This window comes from Pavona decussata, unplaced genomic scaffold (genome assembly GCF_977016875.1).
Source record: "Pavona decussata unplaced genomic scaffold, jaPavDecu1.1 SCAFFOLD_95, whole genome shotgun sequence".
NCBI lineage: Eukaryota > Metazoa > Cnidaria > Anthozoa > Scleractinia > Agariciidae > Pavona > Pavona decussata.
In genome coordinates this window covers 1,674,582-1,697,857 of record NW_028145512.1, presented here as the reverse complement: position 1 = coordinate 1,697,857, position 23,276 = coordinate 1,674,582, and the positions used below count along the sequence as shown (strand labels likewise).

The following is a 23,276-nucleotide window of genomic DNA, read 5'->3' as shown; positions in this document are numbered from 1 at the left end:
AAAAATTAGGACCACAAAATTTTCATGCTACAGGTAAGCCAGCACCGAAATGGTCAGCGCCTAAAAAAACACATAGTGGACATGGACTTGTCTTGATACATGAAAGCTTTAATGAAACTCTGCCAGCGTTTTAATTACAATCAAATTGGTAAGAAATGTTTAATCTTGCTTCGTGAAGAAATTTCAAAGCGATAGTTATCCCATTTCTTGGTTTGTTGCTAACATTTGATGATGACATGTTCGACGGAAATATGGCCACGTTGGTCAATTTCACAACTTTCACCTCTCACTTGCCGAGCAGACACTGGTTGCGACCAAATGTTTTCACAGATTTTCATAGACAATGGATGGAACTTTCCACTGCTATGTAGAAAAGCCTGTAAGTAGGCGCCACTTTGCAATTTTTTCCTTTGAACTTGGGCTAAATCGCATGCGCGATAAGTGTTCAAAGTAGATAAACTTTGTGCCCTCAGATTTATTACAGTAATTAAAGCTTATGATTGCAGTTCATCACATTATAACTAGCGAACTAGGAGGTTTTTAATGATCTGTATTCTCCTGAACTAACAGCTGCAAGTCTTGCAAACAGTGGGTTTCGAGCACAGGCCGGGTTGCGAAAAGTTCGAATCACAAAAGTTTAACAAAATTAAAATTATCCGTTCGTATTTCATATTTGTTACCTACTTGCCAGGTGACGTTGATGAAAGAGTTATCAGCGAAATATATTTTTTAGATAAAAATTGAATATGAGTTTCTTGGGGATAGTTGCCTTGTCACTCTCCCTTTTTTGGTTTTCCGTTCTAAATTTAGTCTTCTCTCCAATACAAATTTCATTATGCCACCCACCCTTGGTTGTAAAATTGTGTTTGGACGATAGCGAAAACACCATGGTAACTGTTCAATGAATGTTGACTTGTGATTTCTCCGAGCTGTTAAGAGGGGCAGCTCAGATCATTGGAGCCATGCAGCTTCTAAATTGGCTCGCTCCCAAACCATTTGGATGCAACACGGTAGTTTGAGCGAAAAAAAAAAAAAAAGATGCACGAGCTAATTTTTTTGCATGCCTTGCCTATACAGACAATTAAATCTAGAAAAATACCACATTTTGTACGTTTTAGCTCAATAACAGGCAGAGGCAAAAGTAAAAAAATGTTCATTTTTTGCCACTCTGTAGTTGTTTTATAAGAGGAAGAATAGAAAAAAACATAACAGGAGCGGTGGTCAAATAATAAGCATAATCATCATGATAGACACTTTTGAACGCCACAAACTTGAAAGCAACTTAGTGATGTTCAGTTCAAAGACTAGAAACCTGTCTACAGTACGATATGGTCCCACTATGTTTTGTTAAGTGTCGTTCAGTTTTTTTTTTTTTGGTTGGAAAAAGTATGGAGAATTAAGGTTAGATTATTCATTTGTTTACAGTATAAATTGTAAGCGGGGTGAGACGAGCTCATACTTTTCACTCTCCCGTGTTAGCGGCTGCCTCAACTAACAGCTTCAGGTCCAAGCTTTATCTTCCTGTTTTTGCGTTTTAAAGTTATCATGCTAAGTGAAATTTTTGCCGCGCTCTTTCAACTACAATTTGTCGTTTTTAAAGCCATTCACGATGTTACAGAGATCTTCATTTTCTTGTGTCTCACCTAATATATAGAAATCATTGATAGGCGCTATTGGCTTACTGTCTATATCTATTGAGTGAAATGTGAACGTTAAATAAGACCGTTAATTAAGTTTACAGCAATTAAATATTTTTCCGTTAATCTTCTTCTTTCTTAATTGGCAGCTTAAAATAAAATAAAAATGTAAGGTGGGAATTTTTCATAATTTATAATTTGTAAGCACAACAACAAAATGAAAAGGACCGAGCCGCTAAGGTTAATTGTAACATTTTTTTCTAATTCTCGACAATTGCGTTGTATAAAACAACTAAGTTTACAGAGATTATAGATTTCTTAAACCAATTTTCTCTTTTCCTATTTGTCAGTACAACAAAATGAAAAGGTTCTTGGTTTGATTAATGGACATGTTTTTTGTTTCTCTGTTAATTCTAACTCGCCTTAATTATGAACATTACCGATAAGTGAAGAATTGCCAACAAATTTACTTCCGTGTGTACAGTTTAGGTAAGCCTAAAACTATTCCTTTTTTACCCGAGGTATTAGATAGAAAGCAGCTGTAAAAACATAAATATTGTCACAAATTAACCTTAGATGTACCAAAAGTGCATAACTAATTTGTTTTGTTGACACCTTTCTGTAGTCTCGCGTAACAAAACCGGAAAAATATTCAAGAACTCATTCAGTCCACCCAGGCAACCGACCACACTGTAGGGGAATATTCTGCTTAAAGCAAGGTACAGTATCGGACGGCGTATTTTGCTAATTTATGCTCGATGTTCGTTACTTTAGTTCAAAACTGCCAACTGTTGGTAAAAAGGCATTGCTTTGTTAATTCAGAAGAGGTCAGCAACATACTCGATCGGAGGAACTTATTTTGATAATTTTAGTTTTTGTTTAGGGAACCGCTAGAAGCGAAACGCGTAAAATAGAAAAGAAGAATTGTCCGTATTTTTCTCTTAAGATGCGTCTGTAGCATTTAAAGTCTGGCTATTAAGTGAGACTATTGTAAACACCACGACAAACTTGGACGATGGAAAATCAAATGCGCTGCTTTGTTGTGCCGCGGGTAGTGGCTTCGTTGAGTCGCATATTGAAAAAGTCGCGTGAACCTTTATGCATTTGCTGAGCATACGCTGAGTGGGTTCAGTAGATATTTTTAATGCCAGAAAGGTTTCGTGGATACGTTGACCACTTTGGCAAAGAATTAGTTCTATTACGAGGAAATTCGACTCCATTTAATGAGGGAACCTTTAACAAGACGAATTTCGCAGCTCTGTTTTCAGCTTTGCGGTCTTTCGCTTTTCGTGTGTCCGAAAGCGGAGAGAAATTCGACTTCTAAGTCGTATTGAGTAGCAACGTAAGTGATTAAAACTGAATTGTGAGCCTTAGTTTTAAGCTTTGTTTTCATGGTTTTGCTGCTTTTTGTCAGGCTGATGATAAGCACTAAATAAATTATAGTTTCAGGTAAAATCCAAGTTTGATATGTTTTATCACAGACAATTCTCAGTTGTCAAATACATGTGAAATGATCGTGGCTTAAGTCTGACGCGGCGTTTTGTCTAGGCCAAGAGACTCTTCTTCTGAAGAGTCTCTTGGCCGAGACGAAATGCCGCGTCAGACTAGCCACGAACATTTCACAAGTATTTGACAATTTTTCAATTCTTTAATGTATAAATTTCAGTTGGTTCAGTTTATACACAATCATATGCATTGAATTAAAGGGAGAGTTTCACGGTTCGGCGCATGTGCGAGCGATAACCTAAGCGCTGTCAAGCTAATTGTTTTTGAACCAATTAGAAGCGAGTACACAACACAGGCGGGATACGGCGGGCAAGTCTTATAACTTGCTGGCATAAAAATAAACTGACCGGCCAGTGAAACAAAAAGGCTGTCCATGTAAAACACATGGGCTTTTTGCAGCGCTTCGTGCAAATGTCCCACGACATTCAAGAAATGCCAGAACTTATGAACTTATGCGAACGTATACGGTTTTATTTTAGTACAATGTAAATATCTCGCGGCATCGACCTTTTTTATTATGCGCGGTTCGAAAAGCCGGGAAGCTCCCTCAGACTTACGTACTTAAATCCAGTATTTCATCAACATTCAGTGATAAACTTACGATAGTGTGTTGGTTTGATAGCCTGATTTTATTAGACCAGCGAGAAGGCGAAGAACGAGAAATCCGCAAGCTTCAAGAAGCGATGCGACCGTTTAGTAACAACAACACTGAGCGTCCTTCCGAGATGCTGGAATGCATTTGAGAAACCTCTGCCATGGTGTCAAATCAAAACAGCGTTTGCCATTCGCAATTACCATAATTCTAAAGATAAACGAATACCTTACAATAGATTCTGTAGTTTGCCGCAAAACTTTTGGGTTTTTTTTCTACAGGCCGCTATTCCAGCCCGCTAATAAACGACTACAACAAACTCGCACATTTGATCACATATTTATTCGTTTCGCGTCTCGGTGTTGTACATTTTTTTTCCATTCAAAGCAAAACACTGATGTTTGATGCTGTTAGTCCGTCGAATTCTCCGTTTTGGACAGTTGACTTCCATATGAACAAACAGTACGATTGAAATCTAGTTCGAGTTCATCCAAAGCCAGGTGGTGACCTTTGCCATTTCCAGCAGATGTGCCGCGAAATCGTTGTCTATTTTAAACTGACTTATCCCTTTACCAATTTTTCCACTGTTGGTGGACTTATCTTGTTAACCACACAGGAATTCTACATCCATTCCACTCTGTCCGCTTTAACTTCTGTGCTTCCAGCAAGTCCACAGAACGTCCCGTCGCCGGTCGGCCGCGACGTCTCCTTTGACGATCCATCGACAAAAATGTCGTTTTCAGATGCTAAAACACTTTTAACCTTACAAAAATCGAACTTATATTTACAACAGGAAACAAAGATAATAAAAAGTGAAGAACGAAGAGCGGATGATCCAAATTCGGGCGCGATTTCAACAGATTGTTCCACGACAAGCTCGCATCGAATTTAGTGTCGACCCGTACAATTTATTCTTGCGCCGGTCTGCTCGCGCATGCGCCGAACCGTGAAACTCTCCCTTTAAAGTACAGTATCACTTTATAAAAAACCGGTTTATTAACATATAGCTGAACTCCTGAAAAGTGAGAACCATGAAATGCTGCCCGCGTATTGAAACTTAAAAATTAACATCTTTGAATTGATCTAGCCTCGTGGTCGTATGATTACAATTGCGAATTGTTACTAGGTCTTACTAACTGCAAGAAAGTTTAAAACATCTTTGTCAAAGATATATTTTTATTTACTTTGCACGCTTTTTCCCCTCTAAGGTTAGAACTGATGAGGGTCCATTTAAAATTCCTACTTAATTTGTCAAGCTGACGCTGTTGTCCTAAACGACCCAGTATTTATGTTTTTTGACACAGTCAAAACTCAGCAGAAATGTTAATCAACCAAATTGGATCTTTCGTGATTTTTGGCCCCATTTGATTCTAAGAAAGTTTGTCAAAGATCTGAGCCCAAAAACGAAAACCAGTCCAATCTTTAGTTTATGGAAAAAATGATCTCTGTTTGGGGGGTTTTGGCTTCAAATATATTTCCCAGGTCCAACGTGTAACGGTCTTTTCAGTGTAATAGAGGAAAACGTCGACAAAAAGAGCAAAGTAAACACTTGTATATGGCATTTGCCTCCATTCGGAACCAAAGAAAAGAAAAAAATAATAATTAATTTTACTTCAACAGTTTTCCCTTTCCCAAGATTGCTGGATGGATAGAATGGCGTGGTTGGTCAATGTGGCTCTTTTATTGGTTGGACAGCGCTTGAATATAGCAGCCTCCAAGTGCGACAGAGAAAACGACGATTATTGCCGCACGGACCAATCGATTCCAACTAAAGCACTGCTTGGATTCACACACAGGACTCTTCAAAATAAGAAACCTCACGAGTGTTATCAGGCGTGCAATGCAGACTTGATTTGCCAAAGCTTTAACTACGTTATGTCCAACGAAACGTGTGAACTGAATAACAGGACAATAGACGCCAGGCCTGGGAATTTCATCACAAATCTAAACAGGTTTTATGTGACAGTGAACCTTAACAGAGGTAATGGAAAAATCAACAACTTATCTTGCCATATACTCTGTCGCGTTGCGAACGTTGCTGCGTAGTTATTAATGTGTATTCTAGGATTAAGCATATTAGGTGGATTCACATATACGGCACCTCAAGTTCACTCGAAGTCTACTTGAGTATAAACAGCTACTGTTCCACTTGGCAGGCCGTACTTAGAGGGCCCTGAAGGGTTAAGACGGGAACTGGGATTTGCCTTCTTTTTTTACTGGGAAAATGGTAGTAGACGCAGGGGAAATCGGATTGGATCGGTCATTAAATCTGAGAATGGGATCTGAAGCAATACTTGGGTTGAAGGCGAGAACTTTGCTTAAAAGCAACATAGGGATGGAAAAAGGGATTTGTAGAAACGTCGAAAATTTAAAGGGCCAAAATGCGGCCTCAAGTAAGGGTGAAACCTTCCTTACTAGCGTATTTGTCTAATCAAATAGGTGTAAGCTGATAGGCCATTTACATTTCATTACAACTATTAGAATGCGTTTCATTTTCTCTTCTTATTTAAACTGTATAGTCTTAATGAGGTTCCATCTATATGTCGAGTCTTCTAAAATCCTAGATTATCCGACAGCCGAGGTCAGCTTGCTTTAAAAGCGTATGCGCGAGAAAGGAAATTTCATGCACCAAACTGAGTCGAATAGTCTATAAGGTCAGACGATCCGAGCCACTGCAAGTAAGGTCGTGTGTAAGTGCGCAAGAGGGCCATAAAATTTTGAGGCACCCGATCGTTGATCCGACACAGCCAAAGTCAGGTCGCATGAGACTAAAATATATGAAAATAAACCTTCCTCAGTCGAATCATCTTTAAGCGCAGATCTGATCGAGTAGACTCGATCCGTCTTCCCACTTACTGGAAATCAGGTCGCGTGACAGTTGGGTGGCGTCGTTTTCAAGAAAATTTATAACCATGTGACTTCTGGTGAGTCGGATTATCAACTACCTTAGAAGACTCAACTCAGAATGGATATAACTGGACAGCCCTCATGACGCCATCGTGAAAATAGCCTATTAGTTTAGTGTCCGTCATGAAATGGATGAGTTGTTGCCGCGGTTGAAATACTGTTTCGTGATTTTAGCGTTCATAACTGTCCGTCATTTCGTGGCTATAGTGGTTGTTTATTCGGCTGTTTTTATGACTGATACCTCATTCAATCGAAATTTCAAAGTATACTTATGGAATAAAAACAAACCCGTATAGTGTACGCTTCTCATCGGACAAAGTACCAGCATTCTCCGATAGGACGAATTGAACATGGATGGATTCCCGCCTGAACTTTATAATTTAGAGAAGACAGCAGTCTGTTTTTTTTTTTTCGGTACCCGTTTGGGAGTTAACCAGCAACCACTGAAATCTGCTTCACTCAACTTACTTGAGCAAACCTCTCATCTAACAAAAATACTACAATCGGCAGGGTCAGTTATCGAAGGATCTAGAGTGCGCACAACAGGCAAGCCTCTACAGGCTTAACTATAAACCATGGGGAATTGAAATCCCAAATACATCTTACAAGAGCTGGCGAAAAAGTAGCTCATTTGTGAACGAGAATTTCCCTTCAATTTTAAAGTGTTCTTGAGTGCTTAGGATGAACCCACCTATTGGTGGAGTGTTTCAACCTATGTGAGCAGTGGGTTTTATTGAAGATAATCAAAATATCGGCGTGTTGGAAAGAGTCGACTAACATGCACTAAACGCTTCAGTAACGGTACTGAAAATTTGGTGCAATTGAAACCAATGCAACTCATAGCTTGAATCACACAAATATCATTATATCGGTGAACAATTCTTTCCATTTTTCAGTAAAACTGGGATCTGTTCCAGAGTTGCCGGCAGTCTCGTGCCATGAAATCAAAGCGAGTGAAGGCGATGAAGCTGTTAGCGGTTACTACTGGCTGAATCCTTCTCACCCTGTGTCTTCCCCATCTTCTCTAACCTACTGTGGCATGACAGGTGGTAAGTTGCAAGGCATTCACAAGTTTTGTTTAAAGTTGGATTTCACTTTCCAATAAATAGCCGACTGTTTGTTTTCCTTTGTTTGCATGCTTACTTAGATATAGATAACTACAAACGAGGCAACAACATTTGCGCTAACAAAAATAACATATTTGCTGAGCCAAAAACGTTAACTTTAGTAATAATTACTTACGCTGCTAACAAATTTCAAATCAGAAAACATAATGTTATTTTTAAGTTAAAGCCCTACCATTTTCCGATAGCGAGTTTCAAGCTGTAGAGGCCGAGTAGGACACTGACCTGAGGCCGTACGTTATAGTGTTAACCCTATGAATAGTACGTTTATTTATTCTTCTTAAATTCTTTGTGTTAACCCTAAGAGTGTATAATTACTTCAGGCGCATGATCATTCAAAGATTTGAATATGGTCATGATGACAAGAATATCCTGAATTGTCTGATCCGTTACATGATAGCCTCCATTATCTGGGGGGCTATATGAGACTTCCTGAGTCATTAATTATAAAAACATCTAACTACTCTCTCATGAAGCCTGTCCGATTTTCCTACTATCGGACTTAAGACCGTAATGATATATCGATGAGCAACAGTGAATTACATTAGGGTATTATAAAAAATCACAAAAACTTGAATTTTTTCTTCACTTAGGAGTAATTATCAACGCTTTTCTTGATCAAATGGCTAGACGTAAGAGTAGCATTTACCCCACTACAGTACGTTGAGTTACAAAAATAGCAACCTTGTCTCCTCAAGTTTCTTTCTCTGAACCTTCCGTTTTTGCAGGGAGCAAAGGAAGACTCGGAAATATACAAGATTTTATAGTTCCAAATACTTCTCAGTATCTTATCACGGCGTATGGCGCACGAGGCGGAACACACAGCTACAATTATGGTTATAAACCTGGGACATACTATGGAGGTAAAGGTGCAGAGATGCAAGGATTGTTTTACCTTACCAACGGAACAGTGTTGAAAATAGTAGTGGGGCAAAAAGGAGGAGATTCAGTTGAAATCAAAGGTGGGGCCATGACAACAAAAACAGCTGCAGAATTAGGAACCTCTGTTGAAGACAACGCTGGTACAGGGGGAGGAGGAGGGAGCTTTGTTTACACTTCGGATAATAATCTCCTGATAGCAGCCGGAGGGGGAGGTGGCGCATCAGGTGGTTACCATGGAAGACACGGTGAAGCGAGTACCGCTGGTTCGAGTAGCTGGGGATATTCTTCATCTTCCTCTAGAAGTGGTGGTACTGCTGGTCAACCCGGACAGTGCAATACGGATGGTTCCTATCATGGGGGAGTGGGAGCGGGTTGGTTAGATCAAGGGTGTGAACGGAAAGGAACATCCCATGGTGAACGTGGGGGATCACGCGATCAAGACTGGCTTGGGGGGTTGGCAGGGAGAATGAATAGTGGGCATAACGGAGGCCCCATCCCAGGAGCAGTTGGAGGGTTTGGTGGAGGGGGAGGGGGTGCGGAAGATAACGGAGCTTCCGGTGGAGGAGGCGGATTTTCTGGGGGTGGTAGTGGTAGATACAGCAAACAAGCTGGAGGTGGTGGGGGATCATATTGTGGAGGTCAAGATTGTGTTGGTGTAAAAGGAAACAATCCAGCTGATGATGGCATTGTAATCATCGAAGAAAAACACTAACTTAAGCACAATGTTCTCACCCAAAGTACTGCATCCTCATGTTCCAAGCCAGCGCCTTTCAGTTCGTCAGACCTTGATCGTTATTGAGCGAGATATGTGTTTGGCTTGTACTACTGGTAAACAATAGCCGAAACAAGAGGAATTCCTATGTTACGTAGCCCAAAGGAAAAAAAACATAAAACGACAATAACACGAGATAAAGTAAAAAAAAAAAGAGAACAAGTTCATAGGATTTGTTTTGTAAGTATTCTCTGATTTTGTAATTAAAATCACGGCTCATCACGACCTACAGCCTTTCCGACGACTACTTATGGGTTAGAGACTGTTGTGAGTGTTTTGTTTACAAATACACGCACGCGCTGACCATACAATGAACGAGAAATTTTCAATACTGCACGAGGCCTTCTTAGGCCGAGTGCAGTATTAAAAATTTCGTGTTTATTGTACAGTCAGCAAGTGCATGTATTTGTAAACAAAACACGAACTAACAGTCTCTAACCCTTTTAATATACGATCTGAGTTCACTGCACGCGATACACGTTAAAGGGAAAACATAAAACGATAACAATGACGTAAATGAAAATCACGTGATCGATTTTAACCAATGGGCGCGCGCGTATTTTGATAGAGAACTCAGATTGTATATTAATTATGGGTTAGAGACTGTTGTGAGTGTTTTGTTTACAAATACACGCACGCGCTGACCGTACAATGAACGAGAAATTTTCAATACTGCACGAGGCCTTCTTAGGCCGAGCGCAAGATTAAAAATTTCGTGTTTATTGTACAGTCAGCAAGTACATGTATTTGTAAACAAAACACGAACTAACAGTCTCTAACCCTTTTAATATACGATCTGAGTTCACTGCACGCGATACACGTTAAAGGGAAAACATAAAACGATAACAATTATTATGACAAGACATTTTCAATAAATAAAAAATCCGTAAATAAGTACAGGTGTATTTCAATAATAAGCAAATTACAATTCACAAATACCGGTACCCTTTACATAAGTCACTGATGATTTGAGGGATTTCCTCTTCTCCAACCCGTGCAAACCTCGAAGCCATTTGCAATAACGCACGATTTTCATGAGTTATCACCAACACTGCACTTTCTGAATGTGGTGTCGTGACGTAAATGAAAATCACGTGATCGATTTTAACCAATGGGCAAATGGGCAAATGTCCCACCGCCGGGACAAAATAGTTGTTCAAATGCCCCGGTGTGGTGGCTCAAACATGTCAAAAATGTTTTATTTTCTTCATTTCTCGTCTTACTTTCAGTAAAATCTGAGCTAATTAGGCCAAATTAAGTCTTAGCTGGTCTTGTTTCCCGTAGTAAGTGCAAAAATAGGTCATTCTACAGCTCTAGCGTCCCATTTAATGTCTTATCTAGACATATTCAATAAGAAACTTACTGTATTTGGCGATAAATTTGTCATTAAGGAAGCGACAATGCTGTAGGGTAAAAAAAGTGAGATGGTCAAATGCCCCGGGGTTATTGGGTGGAAGACTAATGCCCGACCCCCGTGATGGACAGTGCGGGAAAATGCCCCACTATTTCCCGGGGGGGATAGGCACAGCTGGAATTGACTGACGCATTATGATTAGCCGTTGTAAAAAGACACGTAACGCGCGACGTAACATTATCGGCGAGAAAATCGATACCTTCTAAGAATAACTTCAGACGGTTTACCATGGGGATAGGGCCTATAAGGGGGATTACCTCTCTTACCTTCATCCTCTCTTGGTGTAAAACATTAAGTACCCGGAATGCTATGTAATAAAGTTGTTGTTCAGAACCGCAAAAGAAACGCCATGCTGCCTGGTGTGTTTTAGACAAGATATTACATTTTAGCGAGGGGAATTGGGATTTTCTCCACATAATTCAATAGTGTTTGGTTTTTAGACAACACTGGGCGTGTTGTGGCGTACAGGATGACCAGCACTAGTGGCGAGTGGACTATTTGGGCGTGTAGGCGAGTTCAACGCCCAGCGCGATACATTCTTTGCTTATGAAGAAAGGATGGAAATGCTCCTTACCGCTAATAACATCCTGGAGACAAAGGGAGAGGAAAGTGCTCAAGCCAATCGAGTGCTAGCAGATAGGAAACTTGCGATCTTCGTCACCGAAGTTGGACCGGAGGTATATTCGACCCTAAATAACTTGTTGGCGCCCGCCAAACCTAAAGACACGCCATTCACTGACATTGTACGAGTCTTGGAAAAACATTACAATCCGAAACCGCTCGCCTGACACACTTTGTTAGCCTATTATCTCCTGATTGATATTGTAGTCGTGTCGGATGTTAACACGTCACGGGAAAAATATTTTGAATTTCGTAAAAGCCTGACAGACTTTGATGCATTAATATCTGATGACCATTTTGGCCAAATTTCGTTGAAATCAGGCAAATCTACATACCCTATTAATTCATTTGAAGATGGGGAATTCGTGCAAAAACAAAAGCCGTGTTTTCGGCCTTGAAACATTTTCAGAGTTTTCGCACCTCATTCAATCATTATGTCCTAGGTATGGGGGTAATTCAGTTAAGTACACGTCGCTAGTATTGAGTTTGCAGGCCTCTGAGCGCTTATATATCCAACAAAATAAAAAAAAATCAATATTTTCGCAAACTTCAATTTATCAGCTTTACAGTGATATATAGTTTTCAATGGTTTTATCGAAAGCAGTGCGCGTACGCTAGATTTCCCTGAAGGCACTCGCGAAACGTGGCAGTAACCTTAAAGTTGATGATACTGTTAGAATTTGTGGAGACTACAAGTCGACTATCAATCAGTCCGTTGAAGATGAGCAATATGTCCTGCCCACCACTCAGGATTTATACACTGCCCTGGTTGGTTCTAAAGTATTTAGTAAGCTGGATTTGTCGCATGCCTATGCTCAGTTGAAAATTGACAAAGAGAGTCAAGAACACTTGACTATTAATAGTCAAAAAGGTCTGTATTCTTATCTTAAATTACCCTACGGTGTCAAGTCATCCCCAAACATATTTCAAGCAAAATGGATCAAATTCTCCAAGGAACTGAAAAATGTGTATGTAAACATGAAGACATTCTAGTAGGGGGAAATGATTGGCAAAAGAATCTTAAAATACTTACAGAAGTATTGGACAGGCTGCACAAATTCAATTTGCATTTGAAATTATCTAGGTGTGAATTTTTGAAACCTGAAGTGGTTTACCTAGGACTGAGAATAAGTGCCGAAGGATTGCAACCAGTGGAAGAGAAGATTAATGCAGTGAAGAGAGTCCCTGCGCCATGAAATGTGAGTGAACTCAGATCTTTCTTAGGGATGGTCCAGTATTATCATTCCTTTTTTCCAGGGCTAGCTACAACATTAGCACCCTTACACTGGCTTTTGCAGAAAAATGTTCAATGGGAATGGACGAAAGAGTGTAAGAAAGCTTTCGAAGCCTGTAAGGAGGCCTTACTAGTGATTCACTGTTGGTCCATTATGACCTGAATCGTGAACTCAGATTAGCTTGTGACGCGTCAAGTTATGGGTTGGGAGCAGTACTTAGTCATGTCATGGACGATGGTCAGGAAAGACCAATAGCTTATGCCTCTCGCACACTAAGCTCAAGGGAGAGAAATTACGCCCAGATTGAACACGAAGCTTTGTCTATTGTATATGGGGTTAAGACATTTCACCAATTCCTATATGGACGAAAGTTCACATAATCCAGCTTACTAAATACTTTAGAACCAACCAGGGCAGTGTATAAATCCTGAGTGGTGGGCAGGACATATTGCTCATCTTCAACGGACTGATTGATACTCGACTTGTAGTCTCCACAAATTCTAACAGTATCATCAGCTTTAAGGTTACTGCCACGTTTCGCGAGTGCCTTCAGGGAAATCTAGCGTACGCGCACCAGCCATTGTTAGCTATTTTAGGTCCAAAAGCCGAAATTCCCACGCTGGCAGCTGCCCGTATGCAGCGTCGGGCCCTCATCCTTTCAGCATATGACTATCAGATTTAATACTGTAAATCTGATGAACATAGTAACTGCGATGCGCGTTCCAGGTTGCCTCATGAAGATTCAAATATAGGTAGCGAAATTGAAATTTACTGTGTGAGCGCCATTGATAAGAATTTCCCTATAACAACAAAGGATATTGGGAAGGCTACATTACTGGACCCTGTACGTAGCAAAGTATTTGATTTAGTCATGAGTGGGTGGCTTGAAAAATGTGATGAGGAACATTTAAAACCCTCTTGAACTCGTAGACATGAGCTCTCTTGCGAGCAAAATTGTGTTCTGTGGGGTTCCAGGGTAATCATTCCCCAAGTTTTTAGAGAAAAAATGCTACAGTAAATACATTGGAAGCATCCTGGCATGTGTGCAATGAAAGCAATAGCTCGCACCTGTGTGTGGTGGCCGAAAATGGATGATGAGATTGAGAGAGAAACAAAATTATACTCAGTTTGTCAGAATGTGAGGAGCTCCCTACCTAGTGCTCCCCTGATACGGTGGAAATGGGCTACGCGACCTTTTCAGTGTATTCACATTGATATTTGTCAAAAGGGCAATGACTGTTTACTGGTGGCGATTGATAGTCGTTCAAAATGGATTGAGGTACAGCACATGACCTCAATCACTGCAGGGCATACCATAAACGAGCTGCGTCTGACATTTTCCCAACATGGCTTGCCAGAGGAAGTAGTATCAGATAATGGACCACAATTCAGTTGAAATGAATTTTCTGAGTTCATGAACTCAAATGGCATTAACACACCCTAGTCCCTCCTTACCACCCACAATCGAATGGGGCAGCTGAAAGGTCAGTCAGGATTGTAAAGGAAGCACTAGTCAAACAGGTTTTAGAGGGTAACAAGGGTAGCTCTTATGAAACACAGACTTGCAGACTTTCTGTTAAGATATCACACTACCCCACACAGTACCACAGGTGCTACTCCTGCTGAGTTGTTGATGAGACGTCTCTTGCGCACGCGCCAAAGTCTAGTGAAACCGGATCTAGTCCAAGTAGTAGAGAGTAAACAGAGTACGCAGAAGGAATATAAGGATTTGAAGTGTCATAAAGACTGACAGTTTTCAGAGAATGACACAGTTCGGGTGAGTAATATACAAGCTAGCAGCAACACCGAGAGGTGGATCCTGGGAAGGGTAGTTAAGGTTTGCGGACCTAAGAACAGGAAATTGCTTGTTAGTCCTGGGCAACAAACTCCAAAAGATTCGCCGACCGTACGATCACCGACTGATGAATCATCGTCAGCGAAGACTTCTTTATCTCCAGCGCCGATTTTAAACGCTTTGAGGCCTAAATTAGATAGCTCTTTAACCTTGTCCTTCATTATTAACACCAACGGCGTGACAATTACAACCGAACATTCAAAGTTCCACCGTACATTTCTTTTAACGCCCAAGGAAGCAACTGGAAGATCAAACTCTCGTCGAAGCCAGTCGGTAAAAATTTCAAAAGCATCTTGCTTCTTATATACACAAAGTAGAAAAATCTTCAGTTCTTTTATAAGCCCAACGATCTGAGGATCTGATTGATTTCGGCTTCTCTAAACTGCAGACCAAAGAAGCTTCACAATTTATGCAAATTTACATGTACACCGTGCGTCATACAAACGATTCAATGTGTCAACATTTTTTTGCAAAGCTGTCAACAATCACCTATCTAACCAATCAGAGAGTAATAAGTAGTATGTCCCGAATGACTAGACCAATTTTATTCATGTATTCAAACAGATTCAGAGGTCACCTAAACCGGTTTTAGCGTTGAATGAGTTGACATGACATAAGGTAGATGTAAGGAAGGGTTTAAAGACATGCAAGCCATCTAGGTGGAAGAGGGGTTTAATGAGATGCAAGTGTGGGTAGAAAATGGAGATTGTTGTTTATTAGTCAAGTGTACTGTGCTCTGGTGGTACGTTTCCGCCCAACTAGCCGGGTGGTATAGCAAATATATAGGGAAAGAAAGAATGAATAAGTTGAGAACCAATGAGAAAGCACTGACGTCATGGTCAAACAAGTTGAATCTAGAAAAACCACACTAAACCAGTTTTGAACACAATTATGTATTCAAATGATCTCCTTAATATCTCAGACTAGACAAACCCGTCAAACCGGTCCCTATAAGTTGACTTTACTGGTTTAAAGTTTTCCTATAAAAGTGAACTCTTTACGTAAAAATTAAAGCGATGGAAAACTTTATGAAACAACAACTGTTTGCATTGGATATGGAAGCGCTCACTTCTCAAATAAGACGTTTACAGTTACAGGACAGAGTTGTGACTTTATTGAATGAACTGTGGGACAATGTTTGTCATAAAATCATCCCTCGGAAAACAATTGAAGCAGCATGGGAGGAAAATGGAATGGAATTTACTATTGGAGAACTGAAAGTGCCTTCATTTTATTTTCTCGACGACAAGAAATTTACGCGTCAACTTAACAAGATTCTGAAATTGAAGGTACGCGATGAGATTTGGATCAAGGCTGTTATTCAACAAACATTTTTACATGACTGGTGTATGGAACCATTTACCCCGTGGTGTATCAAGAAACTTTTTTAACTCTTGATGGAGACAGTGAAGGAGACAACTGATTATGAGAGAAGAATAAACTTTAATATAAAAATGAATATTACAAAATCTGTATACCCATACCTACGATAATTACTTATGAAAAAACTTTACTTGACGTGACTTTGGAAAATGTAATAATAGGAAAAAGGCAATTTTAAATCTATTTACAATGAAAATAAGAAATAAAAATTAGAAAAATTGAAAAATTTGAATTTGAAAACTTTTAACATTTAAAAGGTAATAAGAAAATTAAAACACAATAATTAAACTAGTCTCCTCCCGACGGTAATAAATAATATTTAGTTAGCTTTTTTAATGATTTTACACATTGATTACAGTGGTATTCTTCACAATGACAGTCAACCAATTTTTTAAACAAACTGTATATTTCAACTTTATAAAGCTCCGTTCGCGTTTTGTAAAAATATGTACATAGGGCACAGTTCCATCTAATTTCGTTTTCTGGGTGTAGGGTACCACAAACCTGTAAAGGAAAAATAATTAAAAATAATTTTACTTAGTTTTCAATTGAGTCTCGAAAGTAGAACCCTCATCAATAACTACAATCATCATTCACACGTACACCTCTGAGTACGTATGGATATTTGAGCTCATGTGTTTCAAGATCAGATCAATTCATTGTATCTTCGGCTTAAATACTTTGGAATTACTTTTACCGCGCATAACTAGAAACAAGCTTACATAAGGTATAGCACATAATGTTTTAAAATACTTACCATTCTTCTACACTCCACCATAAACTGGTCCACTTGTTCAATATAGTCATTAGTCCAGGCTGTGGGCGAATTTGTTTGAACTTGCGACCAGCGTCCTGCGCCACCGCCTCTCACACTTTTCGTGGCGACGCTGCCTGCAACAGCCAGATTCTGGTCGGTTCCACCCTTGCAAGTGCTTAATACCTGCAACGTAATTAAGAAATTACTTTGAGTTTCGTAAAATCTCTAGCAATCCAATCGAAGCTATTTAATACATAAAGTTCGAAACAAAGCACGCCATTTTGAATGCCATTAACGAAAAGATTTGAACGTACGCAAACCTATGAGAAACTTTTAACGCGCTTCGAGATATATGATTTAAAGACAAACGCTTTGAAAATAACAAATGCAGAACTCAACGGTGAATCTAAACGAAGAATAAGCACATGGACTTTACAACGCACGCTGCTCGAAACCTCAATGAGAAACAAAGCACACCAATTTGCGCGCGTTCTTTGAAATCGCAACTTAAACGCTGCTCTTTGAAACTGCACAATCCGCTCGAAAGCTCATTGAGAAACAAAGCACAACATTTCACTTGTAAAATCTATAGCAAGCTAATCAAAGCTTTTGAAGGCACAAATTTCTTCGTGAATTTGTAAAGAATTTAACTTATACTAAAGCACAACAGTTCACTCGTAAACCGTAAGAAATAAAACAATCTTACGCGTATTTGAAACTGTCTTTGAAAGCGTGGGAACTACTGTAATTCGAAAAGCATCAAATATACAACGCGAATTTTGTATACTTACCAGTCGAAGCACAATCATTGTTATTTCAATATCTTTCTTTTCCATCTTCGTATTCTCTATCTCTTTCTTCTTCTACTTTCTCCTTCGTGTTCTCTCTTGTTGTTTCTTGTTCTCGACTTTGTGTGAATACACGCTTACTTTCGCTTGGGTAGCAATTTTTTAAGAATTAAACGCTAACGTGATTGGTTATTTTATTTTGCTTCCCATTTGTCGAAATAACCAAAAACCGATTAACCATAATCGCCAATCAAAGACGAGTATCTGTTCTTGCATACAAATGTGATCCGATTTCTACTTAAGGTCAAACGTCTTTACCGGACCGCCGAGGGAACAACTTTTTACACTGGCACGGTAAGTGAAATGGTGAGCACCAATCAGACGCAAGTATCTGTTCTTGCATACAAATGTGATCCGATTTCTAACAAAGCTCGTACGTTTTGCTGACTCGCCATGTTTTTCTCGAAAGAAAACGCTGAAGGCGCAATAAAAAGAATCCAGTGTTACAAGCTAAATAAGAATAAAACAGCTGATAGTGCAAAATATGATTGGTGGATTTTGATCCTACTTCTTTTCTCTCACACGTCCGCAACCTGTTAATAAAAGGAGAGACTCATGCACTGTGTCTTAAAGTGAAACCTGAGAGCCGAGACAAGATGTCAAAGCAAGTACGATTCAAGGATAACGTTTCCCCGTAATGCTGTGTTTAACCCGACGAAAGGGACTAAGCGTTGTATTGAAGAGGTGGAACCATGTCCGTGAACTGAAAAGAGCGAAGTCACCAGACGCGCTTCGGAATTTCAAATAATCCAACGACAACAAAAGCAAGCCTTGCATGAATATCATATCAATAAAAGAAAGAGAAGTAAACTTTTCATGCGTGATGACATTCTTGAACTCTTCTGGTCTACGTATGAAGACGAAGCGTGGACGAGACTGATTGACATCGCTGACAATCCTGTTACCACTGAAGATGTCGATACATATGCAGTGCAAGCCATCACCTCAGTGAACAAGAATTAAATAACTGAGAGATGGCGGGAACAATTGATGACTTTATTTCCCATTGTGGCACAGCATCACATGTTACCATTTCACGACCGATTTTTAAACTTACTGTTTAAGGAGGAAGAAAATATTCAAAAAATGAAAGAACGATTGATTGCACGACCTTGCGTTTCCAATCATTGGTTCAACGAGCTTGTATAGGAATGAACAAGCTAATACTGAACTCTTAGACGATTTACAACTATCCCCTGATCATACTACCACACCGCAACTTCAGTTTGATGTGGTTTCAGAGGCCTTGGTAGAACTGTAATCCGCACATCCCGAACTTTTTGAAAATTTGCCGTTACCTGAAAATGTAGCGCAAGATGGCATCTCAACCCTGGACAATGAATTGACGGATGACGAAATGGTAGAATCTATGGAACAGTGCGAGCAAGAAATGAATGACGCTTTCAATTCCTACGACTATTTACTGGAAAATGAAGTAAGCACATTTCCTTAACGTTAACACAGGTACTTGCTGCTTTATTTTTATGCAAGTAACACTGCTGATTATTATGCCATAAAGTTACTACTCTATTTTTTCTGCAAGTAACACTTTCAATTAGTATGCCATGACGTTACCGCTCTATTTTTCTGCAAGTAACACTTTTGATTAGTATGCCATGACGTTACTGCTCTATTTTTCTGCAAGTGATATTTCTCATAACAATGCCATAACGTTAATGCACTATTTTTCTGCAAGTAACACTTTTGATTAGTATGCCATGCCGTTTCTGCTCTATTTTTCTGCAAGTAATATTTCTCATAATTATGCCATAACGTTACTGCACTATTTTCCTGCAAGTAACACTTTTAATTAGTATGCAATTTGAGTTTTCTGATATAACTTATGGTTAAATTTCTTTCGTTGACAGTTGGAGGATGCAGAATGTTTGTTGGCTGAGGAACAGCTCGGAGCTGGCAGCAATCTGTGGACCTCTGAACAATACTATACCCTGCGTGAAGTCGCCTCCCGAAACGTACGGAAATTTAATACCACTGCTACTGACTATCTCCTTACCTTGAATCCTCAATCCGTAAAACATCCGTTACTTGACCAGCTTGGCAACATTTTTGATTCCCTTCTAGACGAGATGACGTCAGGTATGGCCGACATTGACCTTGTACGTTTTGTACTCCAAAGTCGTTCTCTTCAGTATCCCATTTCATTACCGTTTATGCCACGTCATGAATTGACTGCAGAAAAGATTTGGGGCGAAGTACAGCGCCTCTTACAATCCAATGAACAGGTCAACCTTTAGGATGGTATGCAAGTACATGTGGTTCATGTGGGTATGCCACAAGGCGGAGTGGCCTCGCGCAAGAGGAAACACTACGGATTCAAATTGTCCAAGTCCCTAGACAGCAAACAATGTGTCCTGCGCATCAAGAACAAAGATTTTCTGTGCCTCGCCCGTGCTATAGTGACTGATATCGCTCGACAAAAGAAACATCCCGAGTGGAATTCAATTCGTCAAGGACGTAAACAGCAACAACTCCTTGCTTAACGATTACATCAAAAGGCTGGTGTGCGCGAAGGTCTCTGTGGGTTACCAGAAGTGGCCAAATTTCAAAACGTGATTGAAGATTACCAAATCATTGTCCTGTCTGCTAAACATTTCAATGCGATTGTCTACAAAGGACCGCGACGAGAAAAACAAATTTACCTGTATCATCACGAAAATCACTTTGACATCATCACTTCTGTCTCTAGCTTTTTGGGAAGGGGCCACTGATGTTTGGAATACAAGAAAGGTTACGGCAAAAAAGTGGAACACCGTTGCAACAAAGTATGTAAATGTTGCTTCACAGATGGGTGCACGGGTTGATGCAGAAAGTACCTTGGCGAGAGTGTCGGAGGTGAATGTTATGCCAACCACTGCCGACCGAATAGAGAGGGCCAATCTGTCTGTCAAAAATTCTACAAATGTAAAAAATGTAACAAAGTCTTGTCGCATCAAAAAAGGAAGCCAGAAGATCACATATGTGGAGGAAGGATGTGCTGGAATTGAGAAGAGTTTGTTGACCCAAATACGCACCGACGTTATATGAAACCGATCATCAATCAAGAAGAAGAGTCAAGCGAAACACGAGAAGCACACTCAAAATCGAAGAAAAAGAAAAAAGGGCAAACAAAGAGAAGACGGATTTCGGAAGAGATGATAAGCGATGAAGTTGAAGACGAAGACAGAGAAGAAGAGGAAAGGCAAGAGTATTTATTCTTTGACATAGAATCACGCCCAGACGAGGGGAGACATATCGCCAATTGGCTCATCGTGCAAGATGAAACAGGGTTTGAGATGGTCTTTAAAGGGGATGATTGTGTTGACCAATTCGGTAAGTGGTTGTTGGATGGAACCCACCAAGGTGCTATCGTCATTGCACATAATCTAAGGGGGTACGATGGATTTCTACTGTGTGAAAATTTCTACGAACAATGCCTGCTTCCAAGTCTGATCCTGAATGGTGCAAAAATCATGTCTATGGAACTAACAGAAGCTGAAATCAAGTTCAGGGACTCTCTCAATTTCCTGCCCATGCCACTTAAAGCGTTACCAAAAACCTTTGGCCTGACAGAGCTTAAGAAAGGCTACTTTCCTCACTTTTTTAATCGCAAGGAAAATCAGCAGTATGTTGGTCCTCTTCCGCCTATTGAAAACTACGACCGAGATGGCATGAGTACGAAAGAGCGTCAAGAATTCCTGAGGTGGTATGAAGAACGGAGAAACGCAGAATATGTCTTTGATTTTGAAAAAGAAATCGAGGAATATTGTCGTAGTGGTGTGGACATTCTGAGACGGTGTTGTTTACAGCTTAAACAGTTAATGGAGGAAGCGTGCAACCTCGATCCATTCAAGTACTGTGTTACCATTGCAAGTGCCTGTAACCGTGTGTTCAGGCAAGAGTTCCTAGAAAAAGACACCATTGGTCTCATTATTGCACAAGGGTACCAACCCGCCCGAAAATATTGTCATGGCCCTCCAGTGGTTGGCATGGATCCACCATCAGTCAGGTGACCAAATTTTGCATGCTATGAATGGAGGTGAACAAAGGATCGATAACAGCTATGTTGACGGTTATGATCCCACCAAGAAGATCATTTATGAATTCATGGGGTGCCTGTGGCATGGTTGTCGTAAGTGTTACCTACCCGACACAGTGAACCCAGTGAATGACACAAGTATGGAAGATCTCCTGGAAGGTACCATTCGCAACGTTGAGCGTTTCAAGAAGCTTGGATTCCGAGTAGAAGTAAAATGGGAATGTGATTTCAAGCAAGAACTTGGGATGAAATCTTTTGTTGAAAGCCTCAAATTTGATACGCCCTTAGAACCCCGGCATGCGTTTTTCGGTGGACGGACAAATGCTATCTGTCTCCACAAGAAAGTAAATGAGAACGAGAAGATTCATTACGTGGACTTGACATCATTGTACACTTGAACAAATAAGTATTGCGAAATTCCGATCCAGCATCCTGAAATTTTAACAAGTGAAGCCCCTTAATCAACCGTTCACCCCGTGAGTTCTTGGGCTGATCAAGTGTGACATCCTTCCACCCACCTTTCTGTTCCACCCTGTGTTCCCTACCGTGCCAATGGAAAACTGATGTTCCCTCTCTGCAGAACATGTGCTGAGAGCCTACAACAGACACCCTGCGAACATGCAGATGAAAAACGTATGCTGTCTGGAACCTGGTGTTCCATTGATATTGATAAAGCGTTGGAGCTGGGATACCGCGTGGTTCGAATGATAGAGGTGTGGCATTTCCCTCAGAAATCGTCCGAGCTTTTCACAGGGTACATCGATACCTTCCTTAAAATCAAGCAAGAGGCGAGTGGGTGGCCCTCTTGGTGTGAGACAGAGAACAACAGCACATCAAAGACTATGAAAGGAAAGAAGGTATCAAGTTGGACTATGGAAAGGTTAAGAAGAACCCTGGATTACGTTCATTGGCCAAGCTGATGTTGAATTCGTTTTGTAAGTATCATCTCTTACAGTTCGAAAATGATAATAATGATTACTTTACTTTGCTTCAATAAACTAATTATGGTTATTTTTCTTCTTTCAAGGGGGAAAATTTGGTGAACCTGATAACATGCCTCAAGTGGAGCTCGTCAAGGATCCAGAACGGTACTTTCGACTCCTCACATGCCGGTCAACTCAAGTGAACAACATTCAGTTTGTAAATGATGAGTGCGTAGAAGTTTACTACACGCATGGGGAAGGGTTCGTATCAGGATCACACAAGACGAATATTGTCATTGCTGCTTTCACGACAGCCCATGCAAAACTCAAACTATATTCTGTCCTTGAACGTCTACAAACAAGGGTCCTTTACTTTGACACAGATTCTGTTATCTTTACTAGCCAACCAGATGATTGGATGCCAGCCCTTGGAGATTATCTCGGAGAGCTAACGAATGAACTGGACGATGATGACTACATCACAACCTTTGTGTCCGGGGGTCCAAAGAATTATGCCTACCAAACCAAGAATGGTAAAACCACACGCAAAGTGAGAGGATTCACGCTAAACCTCAGAGGATCACAGAAATTGAATTTTTTAACCATGTGTGCATATGTCTGCAACCCTAATGAACAGCCTACCTTCCTGGAGAACCCACACTTCATCAAACGAGATGCAAAAACAAAAACAATACATACAGTTAACTTAAAGAAGAGGTACAAACTTGTGTATGACAAACGAGTTATTCACGGTTTCACAACATTGCCATATGGTTATCGCTGA

General features: G+C 40.2%; 2 protein-coding genes across 2 annotated transcripts; both read left to right on the top strand.

The window, feature by feature from the left end:
• Window positions 1–5,388: 5,388 nt before the first annotated feature.
• On the top strand, window positions 5,389–9,442 carry LOC146473055 (uncharacterized). Its single transcript, XM_085118890.1, has 3 exons — window positions 5,389–5,716; window positions 7,539–7,691; window positions 8,495–9,442. The coding sequence occupies exons 1-3, from the start codon at window positions 5,389–5,391 to the stop codon at window positions 9,358–9,360; spliced, it is 1,347 nt and encodes a 448-aa protein (XP_084975016.1). The 3' UTR covers window positions 9,361–9,442.
• Window positions 9,443–21,559: 12,117 nt separating this feature from the next.
• LOC146473054 (uncharacterized) lies at window positions 21,560–23,276 on the top strand. Its single transcript, XM_085118889.1, has 3 exons — window positions 21,560–21,957; window positions 22,150–22,433; window positions 22,597–23,276. Exons 1-3 carry the CDS (start codon window positions 21,560–21,562, stop codon window positions 23,274–23,276), a joined length of 1,362 nt encoding a protein of 453 aa, XP_084975015.1.